Source organism: Ctenopharyngodon idella, chromosome 11, assembly GCF_019924925.1.
Source record: "Ctenopharyngodon idella isolate HZGC_01 chromosome 11, HZGC01, whole genome shotgun sequence".
NCBI classification, from domain to species: Eukaryota; Metazoa; Chordata; class Actinopteri; order Cypriniformes; family Xenocyprididae; genus Ctenopharyngodon; species Ctenopharyngodon idella.
The window spans coordinates 16,988,740-17,010,406 of NC_067230.1; the positions used below are offsets into that span (position 1 = coordinate 16,988,740).

The 21,667-nt window shown below is 37.9% G+C and overlaps 1 protein-coding gene across 2 annotated transcripts in view; it reads left to right on the forward strand.

Annotated features, from left to right (window-relative positions):
• phactr3b (phosphatase and actin regulator 3b) overlaps positions 1-17,969 on the forward strand; it is a 55,638-nt gene extending 37,669 nt beyond the window's left edge. For both annotated transcript variants that reach the window (XM_051913338.1, XM_051913336.1), the window contains 5 exons: positions 13,417-13,472; positions 15,276-15,337; positions 15,925-16,065; positions 17,154-17,230; positions 17,688-17,969. In XM_051913338.1, coding sequence (XP_051769298.1) covers positions 13,417-13,472; positions 15,276-15,337; positions 15,925-16,065; positions 17,154-17,230; positions 17,688-17,703 — 352 coding nt within the window. In that variant the 3' untranslated portion in view covers positions 17,704-17,969. The remainder of the gene's footprint in view (positions 1-13,416; positions 13,473-15,275; positions 15,338-15,924; positions 16,066-17,153; positions 17,231-17,687) is intronic.
• Positions 17,970-21,667: the final 3,698 nt, after the last annotated feature.

Below are 21,667 nucleotides of genomic sequence, written 5' to 3' on the forward strand. Positions count from 1 at the left end.
TATGGCTGAAATGTTGCACGTAAAATAGCAAAGTATTTATCATACTGTACTTTAAATAACATTAAAACATAATGTCAGAAATATATCAGTTCTACTGTGGTTCATAAATATGGTGTAAAGAACGATGTTGTGTCGCCGGAAATAGAGTCATTAGTGTCCCAATGTGCTCTTACTGTCCTTACTGTCCTCACTCGCCCTTACACAAAACTTCCAATCATGGGATCAAATTGAAATGACTGGATTTCACTGAGCAAGAGTGAATGTGACCGCACCTTTAGTAACCAAATTTGAGATCAGAAGATGTTGTGGGAAATTCAGTGATGAGCTAAATGGCAATGGTTGTTGAAATCTGGACTTTCAGAAGTGAAACGTTGCCTTTATTAACAGCGTTAGGCTGAAGGGTTACTCTGTGTCGTGTTGTTACAGGTGCAAGTGTACAGCGAGCCCCTGTGGTGTGTGTGTGTGTGTGTGTGTGTGTGTGTGTGTGTGGTGCTGACGGTCTCTTGGATGGAGAACTCACACAAACAGCTTATGTAAGGCTCCACTGGACTCACTTATGCAACCGAGTGCGAAGATCGATGCTGGACACAATGAGGATGAACTTTATTGAGGTGATAAGAGGAACTGATCCCAGGCAGATCTTGCCTCAGGGAGTTACATATCACTGTGTGTGTGTGTGTGTGTGTGTGTGTGTGTGTGTGTGTGTGTGTGTGTGTGTGAACTTCATCACTGTACACAAATCAACACATGATGGGCATCAGATGATGTTTTTGGGGACGTGAGGTGGGACTGCACTGCAAAAATGATGTTCTTCCTCAGTGTTTCTGTCTTGTTTTCCAGTACAAATATCTAAACATCAAGATACATTTACTGGAGAAGAGAAATGACTGAAGATTTTAAGACTTGTTTACTGAAAAAATGAATCAAAATGAAGTGAGTTTTTGATTAAAACAAGAACAAATATCTGCCAGTGGAGTCAGAAAAATCTTGTTTTCTCTTTGAATTAAGTTTATTTTTCTGACCACATTAGCAGATATTTGTTCTTGTTTTAAACACAAACTCACTTCATTTTGATGATTTTTGTCAGAAAACAAGACGTAATCTCTTCAGTCACTTTGCTTCTTGATTTAAGAATGTTTAGATATTTCTATTGGAAAACAAGACAACCTTTTTCTTGTAGTTTAGAGTGGTTTCTTTCCACAATAACCTAATAACTAGTTTTTCTGATCAAATGTAAGTGATGTCAGTGATTGTTAGTTTGTCAACAAACCGTATGATCTGAGGTAACATTCATCTCGACTGTGTGAGACGAGTTTTGTGTCAAAGTTTTACTCTCAGGGTTAAGTCTGAAAAGCACTATATGATTTTTGCCCAGATTTTCTTCAGAGCCAGTCTACAGATTTTCAGCAGTCGCAGATCTCACAAAAAATCACATAACGATAGACACAAACTCATGTTTGAGATCCTCTGATTGGATGGAAACACAATCTGAAGATAAACAATCAGTTTGATATTTTGAGCTGATTTTAGAACACATTTTTCATTTATCACGAGAGACGTTTGTTGTGTTTCGGAATGACTTGAAAAGATGTTAGTTTGTGATCCTCAGTCACTTAGTGTTTGATGCCTGATTTTAAGAGTCCTGTAGAGAATTCCACACTGTAAAAAATATTCTGTAGTTTTTACAAAATAATTTTGGCAGCTGTGGTTGCCAGAATAATTTTGTAAAAAATACAGAAAAACTGTAAACACATTTACAGAACAAACTGTCAATTTTACAGTATAAAACTGTAATTTACAAACAAGAAAATTTGAATGTAAACAAGTAAATTCAACAATGCACACTACTAAAATCTGTTTTGTACCTTTAACATACACTGACAACCACCATAATAATGCAGGCGGTAAAAGAGAAAGCCACATGAAGAATCAGAGTTCATCACAAATAGCTTTTCCAGGAGCTTAAGTATATACTAATACAAAGAAGGTGCAAAGAGTCATTCACGCAAATGCAAAACACCATCATGGTAACACACAACACTTAAATAATGCAATAAACATTCATTAAACAACAGAAGATGTAACATAAAACCCTAATGTACATAACTGATAACAAAAACTATTAAGAAACATGATTTTTTAAACAAAATACTTTCAAATGTGGAGTGTCACAAAGGGAATTGTGGGAATATCAGTTTACAGTTTTTGACTGTAAATTAAACATTGATTTGTTCTTTTTTACTTCTAAAAATTGTAAAATTTACAGCATTTTACTGTGAAAATTACATAAAATGTTTGGTAAGAGCTTTTACAGTTTTTCCCTGTATATAGTACTGGAACTTACTGTTAACCTATTTACAATTTTTTTCTGTAGCGTTTTTACAATATTTTACTGTTAAAATCACATTCATTTTTTACAGTGCAGCCTTGAGGTGAAACCCTGTAACTTTAAGCATGAACATTAGCAATAGTGAACAGATAATGAGAAACTGGTAAAAATAATTAATAACGCCAGGGGTCAGCTAAATACAACTTAAATTTATTATCATTTGAATCATTAATGAACTGTCTGTTAAGCATTATAATGTATTAATGTAAGATCATAATAAGTGTTATTATGAAAATCTAGCTTTTTTATGCTGGCTTGGTTGGAGATCCCTGGATCTGTAAACAATGTCCTAGATCAATGTTTTGCACAGAAACACATGGAGATTCTTGCATGACCAGATATGAAAGGAACTTTATGATGGTATTTAATTACTCAAAGGTCTTATGGGAAGAAACTGAAGAAACCCGTGTGAAATAGAAGTATGAGGCATCATGCGCTCAGCAGCGAGTCAGTGTAATGCGATCTGTCCGTGTGCGGTGTGTAAACACAGGTGTGGATCTCCCGCTCGCAGCGACAGCAGGGGAGCCTGTGGATGACACACATCAGCTCTTTTGTCCAGTGCTGGGAAATCATCTTTAACAAGAAAGACTGGTCAACAGTAAACTGATGCCGTGTGTTTCAGCAGTAGCCTCTCATGCGGCTCTGACCAGTTTGCTCTAGTACCAAGAGCTTATTTCTGAAAAGTTGTTTAATAGTTTGTGAGACTTAATGGAGTTCTTAGTAATGTTGCATTGAACTATATCAACCGTTCGGTCTTGGAAAAAGTTCATACTGAGAGCTTCATATTGAGAATTTTGGTATCTTTGCAAATCTGAACACAGAAAGTCTTTAAGAGACGTGTAAAACACAAAGTCTCCGTTTTCTCTATCATTGCTGTCTAGTTGAGATAATAAACAGATGTAATTTGTCATTTTCATTCCTTCAAGTATGCATTGATACAGCACAGAATGACAATTTATATATTAACCTATTATTGGAAAGCTAAAAAAACCCTGTCAATTAATCTTTAGTTATGATTGAAGCACCATAAACAGTGCAGATTAAATGATACAGCTTGAAGAACAGGCCATCAAAATTTACATAGCACAATGAAAAAACATGTCCTGTTAAATTTACAGCAATTTTTTGTAATCGTTGTGGTATGTCGGAAAATTTGTTTACTTTCCATTCAAAAACACCCTCTTTCTAGGCAAATATGTACATATTCTTATAGATTATAGCTGAATATAGTCTGGGGTATTTTCCTCCCTCTGTTAAAGCTGCTTTATTACCATCTGCTGAAGTAAACAGAATCATGTTAGTGTTTCCTAGTGTAAGTAATTATTAAAAAGTCCTATTCATAGAGATATCAAATAAATAGCAAGCATATATCCATATGAACTAACTAAAATTAAATTGAAAACAGAAATATAAAAATAAATTCTAATTCAAAATATTCACAAAAACTATCAGCATATTGAGTTGAGTGCACTTTTGGTTTAGATGTGATGGTTTACAGTCACAGTGATCATGATGAGAATCAGCATCATGAAAATTGCATTGAGAACTCAGTTTTTGGCTATATTTGCACTGTTACCTTATTTGATCTGTGTGTTCATTTAGTTAGACGTTCTGACAGTAAATGGCGTATGCATGATCTGCTGTTGAAGCTCTGAGTATGTTTTGCTGTTTTACTGTACCAACATTATGTAACTGTAGCCTTTAGGAAACAAACCTCTGTCAGGTCATTCAGATCAATTGACATGATCTTCCCATTCTCTGTTGTATAATTTCTTTGTGTGTGTGTTCTTGTGTAACACTGTTTTCTGCACATCAGCATCTGAATTGTGCCAGACTGCAGAGCAGTGGGTTGGTAGGGAAGGGGGATTCCTCTCCGATGCTATTTTTAACCTGCTGCATTGTCAGTCGCACTGAAAAACTGCAGCAGGACTCCTGATCAATCCTCTACGTCACTGTTGCTACCTCCAGGAGGGAAGAGATTGCGTTCGGCCCCCTCGCAGCCCACCGTACCGCCACTTTCCAGTCCAATCCTGTCGTAGTGGCCCACTGTTCCTCATCGACCTTGGCTTGCCGTAACGATCTTACGTCTGGTCGGCAGATCCTCGAGCCCCTCCTGGGATGACCTTACTATCAATAGTCCTCTGAAGCAGTGATGCCGGCTCCCCACAGGACCCGAGCTGCAGCTAAATATAGACAGGCGAGCTGATGAATTATGCATGAGCATTCATGAGAGCGGAGCCGAGCTCGTGATGGAGAGAGGGAGATGAAGACAGCTGGCTGTTTAGAGTCCGATGCTGATTTTGAGGCGACGGCTCGGTGCTAAAATAACAAGACGCCCACTCACAGATGCTCCAGAAACCAGATTTCACCTAGATTTAGGATGCCATCTTTGATTGTCAGTGCTCCAATCTGTTGATACAACAGCTATAAAAATAGCAGATCTGTGTGTGACTGAAGGATAGGTCACCAGAATGTACATTATCATTATTTCTTCACACTTTTCAATACAACAGCAGTTCATATAAGAAACGGTTCTGTATGGGTTCTGTTAGGTGCTTCATTTCGAACCTGAGAATATAGAAATGAGATAATTTATGGATTTAGTTTTAATTCTTTTTTAAATTTTAATTTAATTTTATAAATTGTGCAGCTCATAATTATCACTAGAAAAAAATGAAATAACCTGTCAAACGTGAAGGTATTATGAAATCATTTCTCCTTATATAGAACCTTTTTGGCATAAAGGGTCTTTTAAAATTGAGTAAAGACCCCTCGAGTTCGATACAGAAGCCACTGAAGCTGTGGAGTGTGTGGTGAACACACAGTGTAATCCAGTAAGGGGTCATCCACACGCACGAGGTGGAGGCAAAGAACCGTCCGACGCCAAACAGAGCCAGCATCGACAAGATAAAGCTGGCATTGATGTTGGCATCGCTGAATTTGACCGGAAGGGTTAAAATGGTGGTTATTTTCGTCAGTTACGGGCTCATAGGATCTAGCATTTTGTCCGCTTTAAATCAGACACAGAGAAAAGTAGTGTGTAAGTTTATCTGCTTCAAGAACAGTGGCATTATTACCTCACTAGTGAGAAATGGCATGAAGCTTTTAAATTGCTAAACTATTTTACTGATAAAATCGTCAGAGCAGCACTGATAACACGTTTCTGTGTGAGTGTGTGTCCGTACTGTGTGTGTGTGTGTGAGAGAGTGTGGGAGAAAGAGAGTATGTGCTTTCTATTCATAATAAAACGTAATTTTGTGGCAAATAACATGGAAAAATTGTTTTTTTTATCCTGTTCTTTACTATATTTATTTGCTTGGTCAGTGTCATTGTGGGTTTTGTTTCTTTTGCTGTTTTCGGCTTTAAGAACCTTTGAAATAAATAACTGAAATCGTTTGGCGAAGTGATATGGAACTGTAATGCGGTCAAGATCTGCCTGGAACTACTTCCCTGAAAATAACTGCACACCTTAGAATGTTCGTCAACCAATCAGATTCAAACATTCAACAGCCCCGTAGAATAAACGGCCTTGAAATAACAAAATTGTGGTTAAATAATGACAGTATTTTCTTTTTGGGCGTACTATTACAATGAAAAAAATTGGTGTAGAAACAATTTTCCCTCAGAAATTGCTAGTAAATCTCACAATTAATTACAAAGAAACAGCAGGGAACACATCGAATTTAATATGAAGTTTGAAGTAGAAAGACTCAAACAGTATTTTCTTGTAAAACTTACTCCAATAATCTTTGTTTTATTCACAACTTTGAAAAATCATTACAGTGTACATGATATAATGATTGTGAAGATCAAAATAGAGCTGTCTTTTCTTCATGAATGAAAGAAAACAGAACAAAAGTCTTCATTACAGTCTTATTTCACGTTTCTCTGGAATCCTGCTTAAGTGTGTAACAAACGAGGCAGTCTCAAATCTCCGTATACACGCTTCTTCTTCTTCTTCTTCTTGCATTATTATTTCAACTCAAACAAATATTTCATGCCCATTTATTATTTATTTCTTAAGCAATTTAACATCAGATCCTGAAAATGAGTGAAGATGATCAGCAAACTGTACATTAACCCTTACAAAATCTTACTGTTTAAATTGAATTAATAATTGTTTTTAAGAGAAAGAAAACAGATGTCTTGTCTATCTCACAGTGAAAGCTGCAGTGCCTCATGAAAACATTACTATAAACTGATGCCGATGGCACGGATGTCACGTACTGTATAATACTAGGGAATATATAGTCCCTCCTTCCAGAAAACACCCCAGTGTAAAAACCCAGTCCGTTGCTATTTAAAGAAGCAGCAGTTTATAGCCCACATCACGACTCACGACTCGCGGCGGCTCATTACCCTCTCCAGAGCGTTCCATGGCAGCTGGAGTTGCTAGGCAACAGTGGCCAGTCAATAATGGCTGGATGTGTGGCACTGTAGAGGAGTCTCTCTGAAATATTAATTCCTTAGGAAACCTCTTTACAGTACAAAGCAAAGGCACAAACAGCCGTCCTGTTACACAGTGACCAAAGTGCTGTGCCTGATTGCTTGACTTCCACAAGCTGGCTTTTATTTCTATTATTGCTTCATGTTCAGGACAAACATGATACAGTTCACATTGTTCATGTTCCCCGGTGGATCTGTCACACGTTCTGATGGTGAATCATGAGCTCGAGTTGTGTTGTGTTGTGTTGTGATGTGATGTGATGGACGTTCAGGCCGGTTTGGAGTTATTGACTGTGTGTTCCTGGCCTGTTTTCTCTGCTAAATTAAGCTCTGCCTCACATCCCGGGCACCGGCCCAATGCTTGATGACTTCATAACTATGAGATATCATAGAGACACACATGACGCCAGCACCGGATGTGACATCGTCTTTACAACTCCAAAAAAGCCCCGATCCTGGAATTACATGCTGCCATCCAACAGTGAAAGCGCTATATTTACATCTGAATACACGTGCTAATTAAGTCATCTGAGGCACAATACCATACACAGCCAACCATCAGAGCCCACATCCAGAGCCTTCCAGATCTTCACATCCTTTCAAATCTTTTGTCCTGATTCAAGAAAGACCCTCTTTACATTCCTGGTCTTATTGCGAACGATTCATCAGTACACGAGTCTACAGGAGTGTAAAAACATATGGTGACACTTTACAGTAAGGCTAACATTAGTTACTGCGTTGACTAACATTAGCCAACAATGATCAATACATTGTTTAAAGAGGCTTTATTCTGCTTTTTCCCATGTTCATCTGTCTTTAGTGTGTAATGTTACTGTTTGATCATGAAAAAGCTCTGTAAAGTTCCAGTTCTTCTCTATATCAGTGTCAGTGTTTCTGAAACGCCTCCATCTTGAGTTTTCTTCACAATATTCCTCATTTAAATAATTCATACGCAGAATAAAGGGGCGGGGCCTGGTTGAGTTAGTTAGTAGTGCGTTGAAAACTGGTGGTTATGGTAAGGGGCGGGACATTTCCCAAACACCAATCACAACACACTGCTTCAGCCGACCAATCAGAGCACATTGTGCTTTTCAGAAGGAGGGGCTTCATAGAGACAGGAAATAAACAGGGCGTTACTGACAGACTGGGAAGAGAGGAGCTGCAACAATGGAGAATATGAGGAAAATAATCAACATTCAAGCAGGAAAACCTGTTCTTTTTGATATTATTATTTAAGATCCTTTAGAATTAATTTTCATTGTTAGTTTGTGTTAACTAATGTTAACAAATTGAACCTTAAAGGGGACTAAACACACACAGTTTCTGCCAATCTCAGGATAATCTTGAGTGTCTATAGAGTAGTATAGCATCCTTCATATCTCTGAAGAGTCTTTAGTTTTATCAGATTTATAAAAGACAGATACAGCTGAACTGCTCCTGGAGGCGTGTCGTGGGCGGAGCTAAAGAGTCACAAGCATAATAAACAAATGGACACTTACAGGTGGTCAGCTAAAGTATTTAAACACACACAATACACCATCGCATTATCCCTGGATAACTTTTGATTCACTATACATTCGTGTTTTTTACATTATATGCGCTTACGTGCCGATTGCCAACAAAACACAGACATTTGATGCAGTTTTACTTAGCGCCTGCGGTTCTGACTCATGACCAGGATCTTTTATTGCCGGGACCGCTCCATCTTTCAGTTTCAAACGATCTGCAAATCCAGCTTCGAACTGAGCCTCGTTTAAACATTTGTCACCGAAATGCCGGGAACAAACAAACACACTTGCACAACTGCATCCACACATCAAGCTGAACAAGGTTATCTTTCCCTCACAACCAAAAACATACTTCTTTAGTGACATTGTTGATGTCGTGGTCTAAAAACAAAATGAATCTTTCTCTAGTGCAGCGCAGAAAATACTCCTGTCATACACCCAACTCGTGTTTTGAAACTTTGGCCATGTTTAGCATGAGAATCCAACTCTTTAACAGTGTAAATAAGCAAGAATGCATGAAATAGCATTAGACCCCCCCTTTAATATAATGTGTTACCAAAAATATGGTACATTATGACAAAATAATAACAAACAAAATATAGAACCAAATGCAACAAGAAATGTTTTTTTTTGTCAACCCTAACCCTAACACTGTAAACCCAAATAAGTTGGCAAAACTCAAAACATTTGAGGTAATTAATTAAAAATTAATTATTTTGAGCGTTAGGGCTACAGTGAGATGTAATATATACTATAGCATCTCATACAGCCCCAATCCACCAAGCTGTTTCCAGTGAAAATCAATGGCTGGAAAGAGCTGGGTTGTTATGTGGGCCACAAATAGACAGTTCCTCCAATAGCAGACATTGTTTTAACCCAACAGCAAATCGATTTGTGTTAATTCCCAGCTCTGGCCACATGAGGATACGATCTATTTGGGGGAAAGAGCTGAATAGGTCAAAAACAATGCATGAAGCAATTAGTATCTTGTCTGGATTCAATATAAATATGCTTTCTCATAGTATTTATAATGCATTTAGGGTAGGCCAAGCATCCTTTCTGAAGAGTGGCCATTTGTGTCAATAAATCCATTTTCTTGTAATTAATCATTGAAATGTGTTGTGCCTCAGAGCTGTGGTGTGTTTGTGAAGTACATCAGCGGGTGGCGAGCATTTGAAGATCGGAGCTCACGCCGATCCGGTCGTGGTTATGGCTCTTCGTCTCATGTGTCGCTCTGTTCTAAAGAGCAGACCTGGGGTCAGCCGGAGATTTGATGAATTATTGAAAGCCAGCTCGGAATAAACTTGCTTTCATGTCTAAGCCTTTATATATATATATATATATATATATATATTTACTAAAGTGTACAGTAGAAACAGCATTTTGATTATGGCTCAACAGCCTTTCTGTTTGACACATCATTTTAATCAGCTGTTGTTATGTTGACTCAAAGGGTTAATGCAGGTAAAATAGTATAATACAGTCCAAATGCAGTTTAAATACTCAAGGTATGATCTGTCTGTCTTACTCATCCCCAACCCTAACCCTTTTGAATGGCATATATTTTTGTAAAATGCCAAGCGGAGAATAACTTAAAGATTTCTGAGTGGTGATGCAAACAAATATCTGAATCAGAGTGATTAATGGATTGAAATGATTCACAGAAATGAATCAAACTACTCTAAAATCATTTCTGCTATTGAAGTAAACATCAGAGATGATATTAAAACATCTGTCTTAATTCTGTCCAATGACACAGTCTGTTGTTAACTTAATGGACAATATTTATGATGTTTTATGATATTCATGTTTTTTGTATACAGCAAAATGATCCCAAATATCCCAATAGGATACATAGCTGCTTCATTACATACATTAAAATTATATTTTGAAGGTTATTGGAGTACATTTTACAAGAAAATACTATTTCAGTCTTTCTACTTCAAAGTTTCACTTTAAGTCAATGCTTTACTTGCTGATTCTTTGCGATTACGTGTGAAATCTACTAGCAATTTCTGAGTGAACATTGTTTCTACACCAATTTTTTCAAGCAGATGCGTACCAGACTAAGAAACAAGGAATGAAGATTTTTGTTCTTTCATCTGTCTTGTACATCTCATTTTTAGCATGCAGTCAGGAATCCAAATGGCACTGGAAGAAGCACCCTAGAAGTTACATAAACGCTCAAACTATTCTTAAGCATGGATGTAAACTTTTATAATGATCCTTGGCATTCTTGTCCCTCAGGGTGTCCTAGACACACTTGGCTGTCAATCAAAGCCATAATGGCCACCCATGCAGCCAGCGAGTGTCTGAAACTTCCTTCATAGCGTAGCTCCTCCGCTGGCTGGGCCGGGGTGAGGGTCGGGCATTAAGGCACAGCTCAGTAAGCACGGCAGCCCGTGAAATCCAGGCCGACTCACAACCCCTCACTGACACTCCCATCACGAACTGTTCTTGTAGACGGCTTATCGCTCTGACACATCGCTGGGTCACTTAATATACATCGAGTCCTCATGTTTCATAAGTGGAAGAAGTTTTCATCAGGAAGGAGCAAGACCTCGGGGTTTGGGGCGTCTTTATGTGTCTGAATAAGCAGGGCGTTCTGTATTATAAAGAACTAAACACCTTTTGAGATGTTGTATTGTGCTAAAAAGTACATTTCTCTGAATAGCCCCAATGAAGATTTCATAAGTGTTCTCTCTATAGCACATTCTGTATATTTCAGAAATAAATGCTGGATTTATATGGCTTTTAGATGTATTTCAGGTTTTTACGTAATTTTTCACACCCTGCCTTTCTGTGGTCTGTTAGTTTCATACGGGAAGCACTGATTTCATGTACACTACATGTGGTTTGATCTCTGACAGGAGCAAACCAACCTCTGAGCCATCGAACTTTTGACTTTAATAATGTAATAAACGCTTTAGAAGTACTTTTCATTGTTAGAACTAATGTTAACAAATAAATGTTAATTTTTAAATGACAAATTATTAAAACCTGCGGAATTCACCATTATTTATTTTGTGTTTTGTTTATAGTGCATTTAAAGTCATCATGAAAGGGAAGTTGCGCTGGTCTTTTCTTCTCTATTGTGTCGTATATCCGAGTGAAACACTTTTGGAACAAGAACAAATGTAGGGCGGGGCTTGATTTTGTCTGTGGGGAATTGATTGGATGGTTGTGGTTTGCTATTGGTGGATCTCATGTGAGTGACAGGTTGCCCCGCCCTCATCATCAGAGAAGAGAAGAGATGCTGCAAGAGGGAGAAGATTCTGATTCAAGATTACCAGGAACATGAATTTAACACAATAATGATGTGCACTGATGAATCATTTATAATAAACACTGCAATATTCCATAAAACATAATAATTGTCAGTTATGATTTCATGGGGACTTTAAAGGCTTCGGTGAATATGGTATCACAGCTGAGCTTCCGGCCTCATGGCTCGGTTTAATCTGTCCACAGATAATATTTCCAGGATCTGGGCCAATCAGGAAGGATTTAAAAATATCCTTCTGTTATTTGGAACTGCATTTTTCAACAGCAGTTTGTATTCATGAAGTCAGCCTTAAGCCTGCTGTTTGTGATTCATGGCGTCATGTTCTGCTGTGACAATTAAAGTGGGCGAACACAACGTTCATTACAGAGAATACTTCAGCTGTCATGTGGATCCATCAGTGAAGAAGTGATGTGAAACCATATAAGCAGTCACTTATACAGCCCCAGTGACCGGGGGTTTCAGCGTCAGGACTGTTCTCGTCCTGTTATCTGAGCAGCACCATTCGATAAAACAAGATCAGTCATGTTTCATTCAACAAATGTGTCAAATCTATTTTTAACACCATCACAACTCTCTGCTTGTGTTCAGATGAGCACATCACCGTCCGGATGAGCATGTGTGTGTTTGTCACAGATGGATTTAGACTATATTGCATCTGCAGATGTTTCATGTTTTGAGAGCTCTCTGACAGACATTTAACAAATAGAAGTGTGATAATGTGCTAATGCTGATTAAAACAACGTTATTAATTCAATTATTCATTTTGAGACTCTGTAAATGACAAATTCGGTAACGGAGTGTATGCATTGAGTGTATTTTATCAGCTGTCAAACACGTGATCCTTTTGCTGTTCTGGGATTTGCCGTTGGTTAATTTAAGGCTTTATTGAGCCAATCCCTTGAAAGTCATCTTTAGGATTCAGAAGTTTTTGAGAAGCGTTTATCGTGTCATTATAAACATCATAAAAAAGCATTAATGCTGAAATAAGCTGAATGATTACATAATCACACGCATATGTTTTCTTATGAATATGAGAGCCCCGCCCAACACGCATTTAGAAACCCAGAACACTGACTGTCAGAATTAAAGCGGGTCTTACACTCTCTTCAGCATTAAAACGACACTCTTCTCCCTTCGAACAATAGTGTCCTGTTGCAAATGAATTATTCTAATTTATCGGTCTATATTTCTCATATGTTCTGTTGAGATCAACATAGATGTGTTTCGATATTAAAGCATCCCTCAGAGGAGTGGATGGAGGTTGTATTTTCCCTGACTGCAGCATATTCCTCCAGCGCGCGCACTGAGTGTGCGTGGGAATCTCTCCCGCACGCGCCGCCCCCTTTATAAATGATGCGTAAAGGATCTCCAGGATCACACCACTCTGAGACTTCAGAGAACTCAGGACCAGATGCTCATCTCTGCGTCTTTTTCACTCTTTTCTATTCCTTTTTGATACAAACCGACTCTTTCTACTTATTTCTTCGTCGATGAGGCTTTCCTGTAGTAAGCGCGCACCCATGAACAAGTGCCGTTCGCTTCCTTCCGTGAAATCAGGGAATTTCAAGCACAGATAATACTAGATGTGGATGTGGAAGTGCTTTAGATATGATGATCCTCGGCGATGTTTAGACGCGAGATGGGACGCAGGGTTCGCCTGTAACATGCGCGGATCGCGGGATCCCCACTGACACTCACGGGAGCGCGCTGCTGATCAGAGACTGTCACAGACACTTTGGAGATTGAATGAAAATGGTCCAGAACGTGATTTTGGTGTTTTTCCGCAGGAGACTGAGTCAGAGACCAGCTGTGGAGGAGCTGGAGAGCCGAAACATCCTCAAACGTGAGTATCACACCTGTTCTTTTCTTTTTTTCTTTTCTTTTCTTGGAAATTAACTTATAATGGATTTGTCTGTGTTTTTGTTAAATAGTCACAATTTGCAATAATGTTTGTTGCCTGCATGTTTAAATGCATATTTACTATATTTAAAAGAACATGTATATTTTTATTCACTGTAAAGCAATTCTGTCAGGCAACCTAAAATTCTGCTTCATGTGATCATGTCTAATTGAACTGGTTGTATTCAACAAAAGTGCTTGACACCACAAAAGTCAATTTTAAGAGTTAGGTCAGGTAGAAATATATCTTTAAGGTCACAACCGTATGTCTTGTAATGGTCACTTTTTCTTGGACACCATATTTAATCACATTTCTTCAGTCCTCCAGTGTGACAAATGAATTTGAGCTACAAATATTCCATGCAAGTCTAATGAACAGCCAGAGGTTATAAAGTTTTTATGATCAGATCAGATTGCGATTGTATTTTCGTACAGGTTTGGAACAGAGAGATTATAGGTGTAAATCTGTGGATCTTGACAGTGATTTCAGTGATTACAGATCATTACACAGGTCTGCACATGTCTGGATGGAGCTCAGCTTCATTTAATTGCTTTATAATGCCTTATAATACCTTTTTTGATGTTTATTTAAATAATTAGTGATCTCTATCTTTGAGTAGTTATTTTCTGTTTAGGCTTTTCTTTATTAGTGTAAATGGAATTTTGTGTTTAGTTCTTCTGATGGTGTGTTCAGTCCTCAGCTCACTTGTTTATTGCAGCTGTCTGCTGACTCTACACACACACACACACACACACACACACACACGCTCCAGACACTCTCAGACAACTGTGATTTGAGACAATGTTGCACTCTTAAAAATAAAGGTTTCAGAAAGGTTGGAGGGGGTGTGGCTGTAGAGCTTCTGTAGCTCCGCCCCTCTCAGCGCTGCTGGTTGTGTTCTGTCTCCAGTTTGTTTTTCCACAGCATGAAATGCATGAACCGCTCGTTTTGAAATATTCCCGTTCTACTGACATTAGCTATGACGTCCGCTTCCAACATTACAACGCTCATGATAACTTTCATTAACTCTACAATAAGTAAATTCACTTCATCAGCTAATTACTCTTCGACAGTGATGCCATAGAAATATAGGGAGCTGCCGCAAAAATGCACATTCAAATACAAAATTCTTGTTTCTCTGGTGCATAAGGTCTATAGAAGAACCTCTCTCTGTTTTTAAAAATAACCATGTATTTCTTAGTGTGAACAACATTTTAATAGTCTAAAGAATCTTTTTCCACTATGAGAAAGATGTGTTCTTCAACTGTTATTTGTACGAGTCAAAGCAAGGACGAGCAACAAGCAGAGTGTCTAAAGAAGAACTGGAACATTAAGTGCATTTTCAGAAGTGGTTTATCGAGTTTAATCATTCTGGATCGACACGTGCGTCCCGTTAAATCCTCCGCAGCACAGATTCAGATAATCCACAGAGGGAGATGTAAGAGAACAATGTTATCCTGTGCTGTGAAAGAATAAAGCCTGTTAAAGAAACGCTGTAATCTGCTGTCGAGGGTCTTCAGGACAGCTGCCAACAGATGTTCAAGAGATCTGATTTAACATGAGTTTGATATGGAACCCAGACACAAAAATAGGAATATGGGTTTAAGTAAATATATAAAAATATATACTGACATTTAGGCCTAATGAAGAGAAACGAATATCTTAAAGATGCTGTAGCAGTAGAAGTCGAGCGAGTCGATCTGTTCCTCTGTGCTTCTTCTCATGTGTGTTTTTGTGGATTTGCAGAGAGGAATGACCAGACAGAGCAAGAGGAGAGGAGGGAAATCAAGCAAAGACTGAACAGAAAGGTGTGTGGATCTCATCCTGAATCTACACACACTGGCCCTGTCCCAAATGGAGCATGTCAACAAGACCGTAGGGTGTCCCATTTGTCATTTTAGGTTTCAGAAGGGTGTTTGCCTATAAACTCCTTATGTCGCCCTATAAAAATAATATTTTTAAGAATATTAGCCTATTGATAATGATTGGACAAGATTACAATTCTTAAGAGAACAATCCCAAATACCTCCACTCTGTAAATATTGCATTCTGCCAATGCTGAAGTTAATGGAAAAGCTTTGATTGATGTATATTAAAGCATTAAATGACGCAAAGCCCCGTCTGTGGTCATATCATTGAAACACAACCTGAGAGGCTTTGTAGAAACAGAAGAATGGCCAACGGTCAATAAATAACTGTATTTATTACTGATATCAGGAATGACCTGAATCAAAATAACTATTTATTTTGCAGAGTAATGGAGTTCATCCTGAGCCTGACTGTAGTGTGTCTTTTATTGGCATCACAACAGACTGAAACAGAATTTATAATTTGTTAAAAGTGTTCGTTAAAGCAGCTGTTTGACTGAAGCTCTCTCTTTCCCTCGTCTGTCCAGCTCAACCAGCGGCCCACTGTCGACGAGCTGCGGGACAGAAAGATCCTGATCCGTTTCAGTGATTATGTGGAAGTGGCCAAAGCTCAGGATTACGACAGGAGAGCAGACAAGCCCTGGACAAGACTGTCGGCCGCAGATAAGGTGTGTGTGTGTGTGTGTGTGTGTGTGTGTGTTTGGACTCACAGGTGCCCCCTACAGGACACCACACACAAGACCAGCGCTCTCAGTGATGCATTTGATGTTATATAAAATACTACACTGTAAAAAACCTCTAACTCTTTCAACTTAAAAGCTTAAGTTGCTGGTTGTACTTGGTTGTAAAAGTCATTTCAACTTTATATTATATTAAACTGACATGAAAAAAACAAAACGATTTGAATCTTGTATTGCCATGACTTACAGATCATATCATTTTTTACAGTGTAGGTTTTATGGATCTACAATATCTTAATATCATGTTATAGCAAATCAGTAAAATGATAAATAAATTAAAAAGTATTTGATAAAAAAAAAATCATGGGGGAAATCTGTGGATTTCTACAGAAAGGATTAATATATGGTGTGTTAAACAGTTCCACACAGCATTATCGAATTACTTAATAAAAATAAATAAGCCAAAATAATAATAAAAAATATATATTAATACTTCTATTCATCAAGGACACATTAAACTGATCAAAAGTTACAGTAAAGACATTTATAATGTTATAAAAGATTCTATTTAAAAAAAATGCTGTTCTTTTGAACTTTCTATTCATCAAAGAATCCTGAAAAATAAAATGTATCACAGTTTCACAGCAGCACAACTGTTTTCAACACTGATAATAATCATAAATGTTTCTTGAGCAGCAAATCATCATATTAGAATGATTTCTGAAGGATCATGTGACACTGAAGACTGGAGTAATGATGCTGAAAAATCAGCTTTTTAAAAAATATATATTAAAGTAGAAAACAGCAATTTATTTTGTAACAATATTTCACAATTTTGACTGTATTTTTGATCCAATATATGGTGCCTTGGTGAGCAGAAGAGACTATCTCCCAAAAATAAATAAACATCTTACCAACCCCAATCTTTTGAATGGCAGTGTTAGTGAATAAACAAGGTCCAGAGGATGATGGGCATTAATCTTCTGCAGAACTGCCGTATCATATACAGCATCAGGTGATCTTCTTTCTGCATTATCTGTGTCCAGCGGCTCATTGTTTTTGTTTATGCCTCGCAGGCGGCGATACGCAAAGAGCTGAACGAGTTCAAGAGCAACGAAATGGAGGTTCATGCGTCAAGCAAGCACCTGACAAGGTCAGTCTGTGTTTCCATTTCCTCTTTGTGTATTTGTGGCCTGTTTCCATATATCGTTCCATGTTTGCATAAGCATTTACCACAAAAAAGTCATGGCATGTATGACAGATCACTTGTGGGCACCTGCTCGCGCAGTCTCTTGCGTAACGATACAGGTGCGGGACACGTACAGTAGATCAATACGGGAGGTTGTTCTAAATATAGCCGTATCTCTGCTGCTCTGAAAGTGCAGAATCAGCACACACTAGCCCTCGCCGACATGTAACAAATGCTTGCTCACATTCAGCTTACGTCTGTTTTACGTTAGACTTCATTTCTGTGGGCACAAATAGCTGAACAAGGTCCTGCTGAGCGCAGTAAACGCACACACCGCTCTGCTATTAATACACTTTTGATGGATGATGGTTGGCTTTTTGTCGGCCGGCTCTTACAGGTGTCTTCTCCCTCTGCACCGCAGGTTCCACCGACCATAGCAAGGTTTCTTCCGTGAAGAATATGCTAACGGTATCTCTGTGAAGTCGAAGACCTCAGGAGGCTGTCCATGGGCGCTGCATGGAGGGCCTGATATTTGGGCGCTAGTGAACCTTGGAGACCGTGTCTCTGGAGCTTCAGCCTGAAGAAGCCAAAACCCTCCAAACTCCACTCAGTCTGTAGATTATCGAACCTTTATCCTTTTCAGGGGACTCTCGTGGGATGCTGGAAGACTGTTTAAATAAAAAGACACTGACTTTTTCTCTTCTTTTTTTTGTAATGGACTGTTTTAAACGGTCGCTTTTTGATGCCAATGGGGGGCGGGATGGGGGGATTGGGGATCAAGCATGTGACTCTTTCGAACCTTTTTCCCACACCAGTGTTGGTGCTGTAGTGACACCCCAACGTTTCTGGGCTCCTACTAAAACTTGAGTTTCATATCAGCTGTATAGATGTTAGTATGAGGAACGGAAATCATGTCTTACCTTTGCAAGGACTATTTATTGTCTGTACAGTACAAGCTTTGGATTTTTATCAAACAACAATGTCTGTCTTCTTTTCTGGATGGATGAATGGACAGATGGATGAACAGATGGATGTATGGATGGATGGATGGATGGATGGATGACGAATGGATAGATGGATGGACGGACGGATGGATAAACAAATGGACTTTAGGATGGATGAATTACTACATTTATTACTACAATGTAACACTTTACAATAATGTTTCATTCGTTAACATTAGTTAACTACATTCGTTAACATGAAAATACTTCCACAGCATTTATTAATCTTAGTTAAGTTAATTTCAACATTTTCTGTACATTATTAAATCAAAAGTTGTATCTGAATAATATTGTTTAATCTGTTAACATGAACAGTGAACAATACTTCTAATGCATTTATTAATCTTAGTTAATGATAATGTCATAAAGGTGTATATTTGAACATTAGTTAATGCACTGTGAACATGAACAGGTTAATAAATGTTGTTCAAATGTATTGCTCATTGTTAGTTCATGTTAATGGGTTTATAATGTTAACTAACGGGACATTATTGTAAAGTGTTACCAAACAACAACTTTACTGAAGATCCATATTTTGATCAGTGATCTCGTGTGTGAGAAGAGGAGAATTCATCCATTCCTTCTGTGTCTTTAACAAACCGATCCACGTACAGTAGTCTGACATAAGCTGTCAGGAAGTCCTTGAAGAAAACACCAGATCTCATTATTCACACACACACACACACACACACACACACACACACACACACACACACACACAGACACACACAGACACACACAGACACACACACACACAGAGAACTGTGAGGAGGGAAAACATGGCTTTAGTTTGACATTTATTGTGAATAAACCGATTTAAAGTTGGTCCTGTTGAATTAAGGCAGTGTTTAATAAAGTTTTTCCATCATGACAGAGTAGCCGCTGCAGACGGTCAGCAGAAAGCAGGTCAGTGGTGTCGGGTGGATGGAGAGAACACACTAATCACCTCACAACACACGGACACGAGTTCCCTCTTAATGAAGATGTGAAGACCAAAAATAAGAGTCTGACATTAATTAATAAAGACAAAGACACGATATTTACACAATCATGGAAACCTTGGAAACTACAGCAATGTTGACAACTAGTCATTCTCTGATTTATACTTTTTTATTTAGCTTTAATTTATTTATTTATTTTTTTTATTTAATTTCATCATTTACTTGAATTTGTTATTATTTTATTTCATTTATTTAATTTTATCTATTTATTTATTTAATAATTTTAGCACTTCAACTTATCTCCAAAGCAACATTTCTAATTATCATTTAAATGTGAATCTAAGTTTAGGTTTTTCATCTGATATTTTTTATTTTATTTTGTTTCAGCTTTACTTCAATTACTCAAAACAGTTTTTAATAGTTTTAGTTTTAGTTAACTATAACATCTGTTCTGACATGCAGACTATTGAAAAAAAAATAAAAAATACCCCTAATTCTTTAATGTGTTTTTAATATAAAAAGCAAACATTTCTTCTCAGTTTCTTCCAATACCAGATGATCTGTGGTGTGTTTCCCAAAGCCAACTATGATCACAAGTTCCGTCTTTCCCAACACAATTCAGGGGAGCTTGAGACTGTAGTTGGCTAGCGCTGCTTTTGGGAAACACACCCCTGATCTGTCCATATTATTACTATAAGTCAACAACAATTGTCTCATTTATGTCTAATTTTATTCTCCTTAGGATTTTTTATAGAGCTGAGACAGAGCTGTTTCCAACCTGTGAGAACAAAGGTCTTCCTCTGGTGAGACAGTAGTTGTCAGTAAGGGCTGCATTCAACACTTTAATAAATTACACAGACAGTCTGTCTGCTGGCAGAGAGTGTTTCTGATTGGCTAATGTAGTAAATTCTCTAAAACAGAAACAGGCAGCTCCTCTGACCGCTCACGGCTGGAACAGACACAGGCGTGTTTCTCACCACAGGTTATTATCTGGAAGATAATAGGAACATTTTGTGCATTGCAGTTTTCCTTTGCAATGTGAAATGTGTAATTTCACACAGTGGCAATTTCAGGACCTTCAGACTGACCACTCCCAAATGACTCAATCCCTGTAGTTCATATTAAGACTTGAAATTCATGCTTGTATCACATTAACACTTTTGTATACTGTACAGGTTTAAATCATGTGAGATAAACAACAGAAACAAACCAATGTCTTGTTATGCAGAGATCAGGGTTATTAACTGAAACTAAAATAAAAAAAGCAACAACATTGTTACTTGAAGAAAGTAAACATTAACTGAAATAAGCCATATAACAACTTGTTAACATATTTATTTAACATTTATTTATTTAACATTTATTTAATATTTATATAGCAACATTTCTGTTTCATTTATCTTGATGTACTAAAATAACAAATTAAAATAGAAATACAAATGAATAAAAACTATATAAACCTATTTAAAAATAATAATAAAAATCAAAATGACAAAAAATATTAAATTACTAAAAATTTAACTAAGACTGAAAGTACACTAACTTTTGTCCATCTAGTGGTTAAAAAACAAAACTGCATGCATTTTCGTGGAAGAACATTGTTTTGGTTGTGCTTCGGCTCTGTGCGGATGAATGTGATTCTCCTGCTGCTCATAAAACATTCACTACTAGAGATTTAACCAGTTTAGATGAAGAGGATCTCAAGCTGAAGACGTGACTGTAGCTTTATCCATTAATAGACACGGCATTTCCTTGAAAATAAACTCCAGAACAGCTACAACAACCATAATGAAATGAACTTCATAATAGATAATGCTTTACAGTGAACTCTGTTAGAAAGCTACATGGCCATTTATCTGTTCAATAAAACACCTTACTCACCTGTTGAGTGATTAAAACACCATCATCTCAGTGTCATTTTTACAACATTTCAAACCCCTCAGTTCTCGTCATCTCCGAGAAGACAAGATAAGTCTACAGGCAGGTGAGTTTTACCAGGGTTGGAGCTGAACTCTCCAGGACCGACGTGACCCTCCCTGCCATAGAGAGATCGCACAGTCAGAGACAGCGACACCGCCAGCACTAAACACTCACGACCGCCCACACTGCGATGATGTCATTTTCACAGAGAGCACCTCGAGTATAAACCAAACTTTATGCTTGCAGTACTTTGATGTCATATGCCGACAGGCCCGTCGCCAAGGGGGGGCATTAGGGGGCAGTGCCCCCCCAGATGACACAACGTGCCCCCCTAATCGTATAGTCATTCAGCAAACTTCCGATAGAGAGCAGAAAAACCTTATTTCTGTGGATCTGGCCATTTACATATTCCATAACGAAAAGTCTTCAGCAGCATTTAGCTCATAGGGACACTGTCTCTACAACGGTAACTTTAAATAACACATTATCTTCAGAAATATGAAACAGAAATTAGGCGGAGTGTGTTTAAGGCCGGC